This window comes from Teleopsis dalmanni, chromosome 1 (assembly GCF_002237135.1).
Source record: "Teleopsis dalmanni isolate 2A chromosome 1, ASM223713v2, whole genome shotgun sequence".
In the NCBI taxonomy this organism is placed as follows: domain Eukaryota; kingdom Metazoa; phylum Arthropoda; class Insecta; order Diptera; family Diopsidae; genus Teleopsis; species Teleopsis dalmanni.
In genome coordinates, this window is record NC_051846.1 from 135,801,051 (window position 1) to 135,812,787 (window position 11,737).

Below are 11,737 nucleotides of genomic sequence, written 5' to 3' on the forward strand. Positions count from 1 at the left end.
AAACTCTTTTATTTTCATTGATTTCACAAATTTGTTGTAACTGCATCCATTAAGATTTCGGCGTTATTTTTTAATTTAGATTGAATTCAACCATCAGTAGGTAGCCTCGGAACAAGTTTATGCAAGCCAAGAAATGGTTGCGATCCACCAAATAATGTATGAGAATCGGTTATTGCAAGTTCCAATGCTTTGTACACCTGATATGTTATGAAATGGTTCAGAGTTTAGTTTGCAATATAATTCTGAACTAGACACTTTTTAGTATAAAGATTTTATCAATAATTGAATTTTTTCCGAAAACTGTATTAGTGGTCTCCTGAATCCTGTGTATATGTTCCTTCAAACTCTGAAGATTCACTATAAAAAACTTATATTAGCATCGCATATAAAAATTTAAATAGTGCCAATCTCATTTCTTAGGTATGGGCACGAAGGGACCAGTGAGTTATTTTCCCAATAAAATGTATTCTCACCATACTTCAGTATTTATTTTAACTTTAAAATAAATATTGGAAATTTTTTTTCTATTCAAATGCATAAAGTGTATTTACATAGAAATAAATAAATATATCTGGTTCTTGTTGTAACCCGTTTAGATTTATATAGTAGGAAACACGAAACACAAATACAAATACTAATATATAGCTTAAAATTTTGTACGGTGAGAACAAGAAGAGTTATTTCGGTTAACAAATGCATGTGTGAGTAGATGGATCTTAATTGCAACTAGCGGGTAGCGAGGCAGAGAAACTGGACCACTTCATTGGATCGGATCCGAAATCAAAAGGGCTATAGAATCTCTTATTTCCTTATTTATTACGATGGCTACTGCTGTTGCAACATTTTCTTCAATCTGCACACTTTATGTCGAGTTGTATCATTACGTCCTTTATATTGCTTGTCTTAGTAGATCTGACAATAATATTTTACATCATTAATGCACCTCTTTTTCAAAAGGAGCAATCATAATATATACTTAAATAATATTTAATACATATAATTAATTACACCTCAAAGGATTACAAAAAAAGAAGAAGTTCTAGCTTTAGACAAGCGTTCTTATTCATCTAAAATATATAATTTATTTTTTTTATTTAACAATCAAAACGCATTTTGTAGAATTTATGTGTAATAGCATTCTAACAAAAAATATATTTGAAGAGTTGAATTTGGTTACAATATTTCTACCCAAACTACTTCGTTTACATTCCTTTATCTGCAGTTTTACATTGTTGCGAATACGGACAATCAATCAATTTACTAATTAATTAGGATATTTACTATTAAATTAACAAACAGCTCTTTGCTTCTGCTTAGCCTGTTCTTTATTGCATGCTGATATACACTTTGCCATTGTAGGGGAGGCTCTGGATACCGCATCGGTCATAAAGTAATCACGTAATTCCTTTAGTTTCACATCAATTTTGGTGTTGTCAATCGACTTAGACTGTAAATTGAAAATGTATTTTATTTATACTTTCGTAATAAAGTCAAAAAAGAAAACGAAAAACAAAAAAAAATCAATTATATTACAGTGGCAACTTGTTCAGCAAGTCCACTGAACGCAGCTTGGTGCAAAGTTCCGCAACGAGTCAAGTGTGGCGCTATATCCTCAATTCGATTTCGTAATTCATCAAGAGTGTCATATGGCAATGGAGTACCTGTGTACAAAATTAGTTAATAACTGTTTATGACTTTATTTATGTTGTATTTTTAGTATTTAGTTCATACAAGAAACATTTATTTTAACTTTTTTTATTTAATAATATTTTTAATATATACCTATAACTTCAGAAATTGCTCTTAAAATTTTCCAGTCCTCTCGCGCCATGCCTGGTGGAGAGACTGCCATCAATGTCTGTTGAGCACGACCTTCAGTATTAACATAAATAGCCTGTTTTTCGGTATAAGCGGCACCAGGTAATACTGCATCAGCGATTGATGCTCCATTATCACCATGATGTCCAATGTACACTACAAAACAATCCTTCGGCAACTGTTCTCTTGTAATTTTGCCAGCATCTGCATTAAGTAGAATTAAAACTTTTGGTTTCTTTTGAATTACTTCTTGTATTCCTGGTTGATAACCAACATCAAAGGCGCCAGTTTGGCCTGCATTGTTTTGCAAAACATTGAACGAATTCCAATTCTGAAAATACAAAGTACTGCAAAATTCGTAGGATATTAAACATTAAAGAACTCACTGGTTTGTTCAACTTCTTGCAATATGCTGCTACAGTCGCTAAAATTCCTTCACCATCCTTGCGTTCTAGTATATCAGCACCAATTATAATTGCGGGTTTTTTTGCTTTTTCTAAAACTTTTGAGAAATTATGTCCACCAGTACAAACGCGAGATATCATGCCAGCGTCATCGCCCAAATTTTCATGCTTATATGACAGGTCAACTTTTGGCCCAATTGAAGCAATTTCTAATTCATTATGGACATATGACTTGCGTAAACGTGTATTGACTAGCGGTGCCTCATAACGTGGATTTGTACCAATAAGTAAAACTGCATCAGCTTCCTCCAAACCTAAGTATGAATTATTTATTACTGAATTTCAGATTTATTGTTCTTTTATTACCTGCAATTGTTGAGTTACAAATGTAGTTAGCACGTAAATCGGTACTAGCACCTTTATTAGGAAACCCTTGTTCAGTAACTAAAGTTTCAGCTCCGTTGCGGTTCAGCAAATCCTTAGCGGCAACCATTGCTTCAACATCTGCAAGTTGACCAGCTACAGCTGCAACAGAACCTTTAGCATTTTTAATGGCTTTTGCAACAGCAATTAAAGCTCCTTCCCATTCTACAGCTTGTAATTCTCCATTCGGTGCGCGAACCATTGGTGCAACCAAACGCTGACGTTTTAAACCATCACAGGCAAAACGAGATTTATCTGCTAACCATTCTTCATTGACATCATCATTTTCGCGAGGCAAAATTCGTAAAACTTCATTTGTGCGTGTACTAACAACAATGTTACTACCAACAGCATCCAACACATCGATAGTACTTATCTTACGTATTTCCCAAGGACGCGCTACAAAACTAAAATATAAACATTTTTTTTAGTTATTTCCAAAAAAAAATATGTATATATATATGTTCACCTATAGGGCTTATTGGTAAGCGCACCAACTGGGCACAAATCAATGATGTTTCCTGATAATTCCGTTAGGAACATTTTTTCAACGTATGTACCAATTTGCATATCATTTCCTCGGCCAGTAGTGCCTAAGTCATCTACACCCGCAATTTCTGAAGCAAACCGAACGCAGCGCGTACAATGTATGCAACGTGTCATTATAGTCTTTACTAAAGGCCCAATGTCTTTGTCTTCAACAGCTCTACAATTCGAATTATAATCAAATTAACAATTTTAAAACACATATATTATTTTATAATATACAAACCTTTTTCCGGTATGATTTATATCAGTAAAACGAGATCTATCCGATCCAAATGCCATTGCTTGATCTTGTAAGTCACATTCACCACCTTGATCACAAATAGGACAATCCAAAGGGTGATTCATAAGTAAAAATTCCATAACACCTTCTCGTGCCTTTCGTGTCATTTCAGAATTTGTTTTAATCCTCCAACCTTTCATAACAGGCATTGCACATGCTGCAACTGGTTTGGGACTTTTTTCTACTTCTACTAAGCACATACGGCAATTACCAGCTACTGCCAAACGTTCATGGTAACAGAAGCGAGGAATTTCAACACCTACAACAGCTGCAGCCTGCATATGTGTACATATATAAATCAGCAAAATGTTAATATAAGAAATGTGTACACACCTGAAGCACAGTGGTGCCTGGGGCTACTAGCACGGGAATGTCATCAACGAATACCTCTATCTTCTCTGGAGCTTTTGCAGGTGTCTGTGCCAAAGCAGCACTGGTGCGTACCGCCTTGCTCGAAATGCGATGAGTAGGCGAGCCAAATGTGCCCAAAGCTTTAATAAGCGGTGCACGGATCATTTTTCTGAAATCACACAGTTGATTAATTGTAGTGACAATTTATAATTTTATTTTGCTGTCTTAACTAAAATATTGATCTTGCAAAAATCTTTTAATTACATAAGCTTGGTCAACCGCAGATAGCTTGTGCAAAGAACTACATTCCGATAGTTATTTTCTTGCCACAATAGTTTATTACTTTTTGCATTAGAAGTTTAAATACATTTTTATTATTTTCCATTAACTAAACTTACCAAAAATGCAGTAATATCTGCAATTTTAACAGAAGTTATAGCACAAATTTACCAGCGCAAGTTAGCAATGTTGTTGGAAAACACAGGGCTGTATTCACAAAACAAAAAATTAAAAAAATAATATTTCCGTTAATATAAAGAATTACAACAGTTTAAACTATGTTCACACTGTCTCATTTGAGCACTTGCTCATTTATATAAATGAGGAAGCGTTTAATGAGCTCATTTATGCAGCTAATAAAACTTTTATATGTCAAAAAAGCTATAAAAATCTTTTTTGTTTACAAATAAAACACAAAGAAATATTTCGGTATTGTGTAAAATAAATATTTTAAAATGGAAAACGCAGAAAATTTATAAAATATTATATATAAAGTCTGTGAAATTATTAATAATAGAAAGAAAGCAATATTTGAATTTGCATGCACCGAAAAATATACTTGAAATAAGAAAAAAGCAAATAGCAATAGTATCTACACTAAAATTGCTAGGAACCGGTGGAAGTCCTGGACTTTGGTTAGTATGACCATGATTATTAAATAAAGTTAAAAATTAACATTTCCTTTTTGCAGAATTCTGGGAAGTGGATTGACAGAAAAATGGTCCAAATATTTTAAAAATAAACAATATTTATGGAATGAGTTTGGAATGTTTTAAGGAGCTATGTTGAAAGAATTACAGAAAAAAATTACAACCTTTTGGATTTCCATTTATTTAGAAAAGAAAATTTCCTTTGGGTTGTATTCCTTGCTTCGTCGGCTGGATACAGAAGCGTAGCAAATCTGTTTGGCGTTAGCAAGTCGACTGTGTGGATTTGCCTTAAATTATTTTGTCAGGAGGTGTGGAAAATTCTTTCACCCTTGTATATGAATGCATTCCCATTAACAAGCGACAAGATGAATGAGTGTATCAGAGCATTTGAGGTTCTTGGGTTTTCACCATGTTTAGGTGCAATGAGTAAGTTCACAATTTACTTTTACTGAAACATTTTAATTGTAAACAACACTAAAGAAGGAAGTCACATTGAAATAAAACTAGAATGTCAGAGTGCTGTTGACTACTACAACTACAAGGGCTGGTACGCGATGGTTTTGTTTGCAAAATTTCAATAAACGCACAAATATATTTTACTGTTTATTTACAGATACCGTTTTCGTTAAATGTTGGGTATCCTGGAAGAGTCAATGATTCTTTTATTGGTCTAGAGGACAAAAGCAGGGTGATTAATGATGTCAAAATAACCGTCTTGATCTTGATGTTATGAAATCATACCCTTGCGATGAAAACGCTAGCATTGGTCAAACAACTTTTAACTACCAATTATCTAAATGTCGAAGAGTGTTTAAAAATGTTTTTTGGCAGCTTAAGACATGGTTTCGCAGAATAGGGAAGGGGCATTGACAACATAATTGAAAACGCAAACAGCATTATATGATTCTGCTGTGTTCTTCACAAATTTTTAAATGAAAAAAATGATGTAGTGGAAAAAAATTGGGTACGTACTCTGAAAGCACGACAGCTAGTTTCAGAACGACAAGAACCAGAAGTGTCATTATTAAATGACGGCGATCTAAATGGAGAGGAAATAGGACGATGTTTACTACATTTTTTAGTTAGTTTTATTAGAAGTTAACCAAATCCTAATATTTCATTTTATAGCACTAAACAATTTAATCTAAATATCGTAAATATTTACAAAAAAATATTAAGCAACTTAATCTAACTAATAATGATAATAATAATTATAAGCTATGTAATATGTTATTAATAAATAATTATAAATTATATAAAACTATTAATTATAATATATAATAACAGTTGACCGCATCAAAAATGCCGTTATCGCTGGAGTCATTGTCTCCAGTGAGCTGGATATACGAAAAGCTCGTTTTCATTGATGACACTATACGCGACAAAGCAACATTGCTTGCTTGTATTAAATTTAAAAATCCTGCATCTGTGCGTTTCTCCAGCTTCATGTCACGGTTCTCCATATCTGTCAGATTCTAAAGCTTTTCCAAAAAGAAGTCAATCATATTATCTTCATTTATTTTTTTTACAGGTGTTTCAGAAACTTCCGACGTAGATATTGGATCTGCCAATGGATGTGGAGATAACATTGGATTTATCGAATGGAGTATGGCGACAGCAACGATGCATCATGACGGGCCCTGGTCTGATTAATAAACACATTCGTTATTTTGAAAAACTTAAACAAATTTGTGAAAACTCACCTGCAATACTTTCAAACACTAATTTTGTAGTGTTATGTATGGGCAAATTGTCTAGGAATCTCTTTAATATATAGAAGTACTTCCAGTCGGATGGCACCCCTCCCGAAGCTCCAACACATCGCTGTTCTTTCCTAAAGCTCTTTATTTTAAACAAACAAGCGAATTAATAAAAATAAATAAAAAAATTAACAAAATTACATTTAAATCTCTTTTTATTATATGAAAGTACACAACATAATAAAAAACAAAACAGTTTCAATGCACCAATTATAATTGTAATTTTCAATTTCACTTATGAAATACTTACCTAAATCTTTGTGTAAAGTTGTGGGCCTTCGTTTGCACTTCTAACAAAGTGACCAGAAAACCCCTATTCTGAAATTCTGTGCCTATCTCATTAAAAATATGTGCGCTCCGTCAGGCATCCCGTAATTGTGGCAGTCTTTCCTCCCATATTTCCAAAAAGTGTCTTTCGGCATTTTCCGACCAAGCATTTCTCCTTCTCTTCATTTAATGTGTCTGAAAATAATATTTGATTAAATTAATCTAAAATCAATTATTTAAATATGTATTGCATATATAATTTATGAAAACAAAAAATTTTATTAAATACTAGTACGTACTTTTTTTTGCCATTGACTTAAATCCATCTGATACAAACAAACTTCACTTAATAATATATCTCACTAAAAATTTAAATATATAATTGATATAATTGATCAATTACATATTCAATTAATAAAAACAGTTCACTTTCTTAGTGTACTTGTTTATAGCTCAGTTGTTGTTTGTTTACATTTTATATTTGAAAATATATGACAAATACTTCAAATTTTGGTCATTTCCCTTGTGGGAAATTTATTTTTAAGCGTTGCATTCGACAATTTTGGTCTAATATGAGTTGACTTATTGTAAATCAGCTCATTTATATGAAAGCTCTTTGTATGGTAAATCATGCTCATTAGTAATTATAATGAGCAAAATCGCCTAAATGAGATAGTTTGAATGTACTATTAGTTTTAAGAATTTACATATGAAATCTTCATATAATGAAATAAATAACTTGTTGCTATTATCATCACGTCAATTTCTTCAGTTTCAATTATTGTTTTGCACTCTGTACTTGCTCTGCTGTTGTTATGAATGCTGTAGAAAATAAATCAAAATGAAGTATGTATACCCTGTTTCAAAGTGTATAGTAAAGCGAACATTTGATTTGCATATTAAGTTTGAATACAAGTAGCATCGTCTATATCCTGCTTAAGCTTAACTTACTAAGTAAATTTCATTAACCATACACAGAGCTTCGTGCTTTTTCACTTACTTTAGAATACAGTAAACGAAATTCGACCAAAATTATACCAAAAATGACGAATGCAACATTGGAAATGATCGAAATTTGACATATGAATCAAAATGTAAACATAAACAATCAAAAAATCAAAACAAACAAGAGGTAAGAATTGTTCTAAACATTTTTTTTTTATAATTAAAATATATAATTAATAAATAAAAATATAACATATCATATATTATTTAAAAAAAAATAGTTATTTCAGATTAATATCAGGAAACAAAATGACTGACAGCTCACAAGTTAGTATTTTGCAGTTATAAAGTATAAATGCAGTTCAATGCTATGTAATTGAATAATAAATTATTATTAATTTTAGGTAAAGACAAATAAAAGATGGCGGAATGCCTGGACTGAGCGCTACGGAAAATTATTGATTGAACTGTGTGAAGAGAATATTTCTCAATTGCGGGGCTCTTGGCAACATAACCATATATTTAAACATACAGGTGAGTTATGTGAAAGAGGTTACATAGTAACCGTTTCCGAAGTGCAGAGAATGGTGTATAACTGCACCCAACTCTTCAGGTGAGCGTTAAGTGAAATTTCTGTGTTTTTTATATCATTAATTGTTTATTATTAAAATAAAACCACGTAATCGTTTACGAGTAAGTAAAATAAGATGTTTTATTGAATAGTTAATTTCGTTAAATAAATGTCATTAAATATTATGCTAATTAGTTACATCTTTTATATTGAAACAGAAAGAAACTGCAAAATATTGGTGTGTCCGGAATGGGGACCATCACCTTGGAAGAATTTTGGGAAACTTGCCACTCCACAATATTACTGGGTTAATTGTAAATAATTTTGGAGGTACGTTTGTATATATATTTTTTTGAATTCATGAAATGAAGTAACTTATTTTTAATTAGACCAAAAACCAGGGTCATCCACTTAAAGTTGTGTACCGTCGCCGTTATTGTCAACGTCGTTACCATTGCGCTGCACTAGTTCTGACATCTCGAAAGGCAATACGGTGGAAACGCCTAGAAGAGAAAAGAAAAACGACGATGAAAAGATGAGACACAGATTAGATAAACTAATCAATCTGCAAGAAAGTCTTGTAGATTCGTTATTTATTGTTAATACATATAATAGCGAGATGATTAAAGTTCTGTAATGTTTTTACAAGAATAGCGGCGGCGATGGAGAGCGGATGAGAGTGACTGACAATTTTTATTAATTTCTTTGTATCTTTATTCATTGCTACTGTTAATTTGTTTGCTTCTTTGATTAGAGAAGCTGGAGCTTTAATATTATTCTTTACAGCAATCGAATGGCTTGTTGGAAAAAAATTTTACGTCGTGGAGCTTTTACAGCTAATTGACATATGGTTTCATCCATGTCCGTGACTATGCACATTGTATCATTACATTTTTCCATAAATTTAATGGCTAACAATTCTTCGAACTGATATTCTGTTTTAGTTTTTGAGTTATATATTTTATGAAGTGGCTCAAAGTATGAGTCCAGCAGTTCCAATTCTTGAGGACGCGAGTATGAGACAAAGTTTGGATATTTACGTATACTCACATTAATATTGTGACTGTCCCAAAACATGTCACGCTGATTCGTGAATGCATTGGATATATTTCGTCGCTTATACCAATTATAGGCCATGAGTTCTTCTAACTGAAATTCCATATTAGCACGTGGATATAACATGCATTTATTATATTGAGGATAAGACCTTGCATTCGGCTCTTCTTCTGTCGTGACTGGGGTACTCCAAATTTCTTGCGGCTTGTTTTTGATTGCAAAATTTGGATAGTATTTAAATGGCTTCTCAATGTTTTTTTCATCATCTGTTAGCTGTATTGTTGAAAAGTTCTCAATTAATTCGTTGTCATTTAATTGATCTTCATGTATATTAAAGCCTGGTTCATGAGTTTTGGTAAATAATTTGCCACGCTTCTTTTTATCGTGTGCTTTATTCCACGGTCCAGGCTCTATATTATTTTCCTGGCTTCGTACGGACTCAATTATGGTACGAATTACAGACTTACTTTCCTCAGGTGCGGTGGCGTTCTGTTCTTCGGCTATTTTAGGTAGAATGTTGGGCTGTTCATTTTTGTCATTGAAAACTTTTACGGGGGCATTAGAACGTTTTACCACCAAAGAAGAATCTGTCTGAAATATGTTATATCTAATAATGTAACTAACTTTTTCTATAATAATTCACTTGAATGGTACCAGGTACATAGTTTTTAACTGCACCTGTTCTTATACTTCCAACCTTTGCTTTACGGCTATATCCACGTAACTATCATACATGCTTAAAACAATAGTGTAATACTAACGAATTTGATATAAAGTTTTATCATTCTCCTGTGTTGGTAATAGCATTCATCGTTTTCAAAATGTGTCAGACATTTTGTTAGAACTTCTTTCAAACCTGATTCTTTACCACCTCCGAGTGCGACGATGCTTGGGGTTTCGTCCTGAAGCTAAATGCTGTATGATCTCCTTAGATTTGTCAAAATCCATTATCAAAAATACATTTAATGTAATAACAGAAAAGGATTTTGTATTTAAAAATTTGTTTTATTTAATTTAATCTAATTAAAGGCACAGAAAAAAAGCATAAATTTTCATTTATTGCACAACAATGATATATTCGCGCCGTTATTCAAAAGTTAAAATAATATTTTTGGGGTTTCAAACATGCGCGAAAATTTGTTATGAAAAAACAAATTTTAATTATTATTACGTGTGTAAATATTTATTTCAACGATTAAGTTCTACACATTTTTCATAATTTATATACCAAAGTATTCTAGAATATATATATTTTTCAAAAACATACTTTAGTAATTTTATAATAAATTAAATATTAATATTACCCCAATATACAGAATATAACTGCCACAGATTTCATTATTAAACTTTACAGTTGTGGTGAGTTTTTAACATGATGTATTTTCATTTTTTTTTGTAAAATAACACTTACGATGTGCACGAGGCACTGGTTATCGTGTTATGTGGTTATGTTCTTATGATAGAAACTGCAAATAAGTTGAGGTGAAGTTAATTGAAATTTCCTGGGGATTCTAACACTACTTATGTAAATATTAATTTATTTTTTTATTTCACTTCTTTATAATTTTTGGTTAAAAGCTTAAAAACTTATTTATTTATTTATTAAACATCTTATATATTTTTTCAATGGCAACACTTAATATACTTAATTTTTATCTAATTTACTCTACTCGAAATTCTGGTGAATACCAACATTCGCTGCCATACCGATATAATTTACTATATCCCTCAATTTACCATCAATTTACTCGAACTCGCACACGGCCTGAGTAAAAATAACCAACTTTGCGCGATCTCTACTCTTATTTTCAAATTATGTGGTTATGAGGTTATCTGGTTATTTGTTGAAAAATAATATAAAATTTAACTAAGTGACATCACAAAAAAACTTTAATTTCAATGAATGGCACTACAAACCCTGAATCTTAAGTTGGCATCACTAACATTTACAGCTGGTTTCGTTTGCAAACAAATATTTAAAATTAGCAAAAGTAAGTAAAAGTGAAATTAAATGAGTCATATACATATGACTTATTTATATCCTATTTTCTGTATTTTAGAAAGTCCGAAAATGTAAAAGAGACAATATCGAATTCCTCTGATCTTACGTCAAACACAAAGAACAGCTAATTGTGTAAAAAGAACCAGATATAACTTACATAAACGCCGATTCACGGTGCACAGAGATTATTTTTAATTTTATACCCACATAATCCGTTAACCAGTGTCCTGTGAACACCTTAACTTTTTTAAATATAACAAATCCAAAATTAATTTTTTAAAAAGAGTTGATTTTGGTCATTTTTTATTTTTCCTTTAATTTAAAATTCATTTCAAATTGGTGTATATCAATCGAAAGATCTTCCCAACTCTATAAGAATAAT

At 31.7% G+C, this 11,737-nt stretch overlaps 1 protein-coding gene across 1 annotated transcript; it reads right to left on the bottom strand.

Annotated features, from left to right (window-relative positions):
- Window positions 1–1,121: 1,121 nt before the first annotated feature.
- LOC119668916 (NADH-ubiquinone oxidoreductase 75 kDa subunit, mitochondrial-like) lies at window positions 1,122–4,311 on the bottom strand. The gene is made up of 9 exons (XM_038078595.1): window positions 4,224–4,311; window positions 3,808–3,994; window positions 3,418–3,749; window positions 3,115–3,351; window positions 2,589–3,052; window positions 2,205–2,536; window positions 1,783–2,149; window positions 1,534–1,661; window positions 1,122–1,447 (listed from the first exon to the last, which is right to left on the bottom strand). Exons 2-9 carry the CDS (start codon window positions 3,988–3,990, stop codon window positions 1,289–1,291), a joined length of 2,202 nt encoding a protein of 733 aa, XP_037934523.1. The 5' UTR covers window positions 3,991–3,994; window positions 4,224–4,311; the 3' UTR covers window positions 1,122–1,288.
- Between the last annotated feature and the right edge of the window lie 7,426 nt (window positions 4,312–11,737).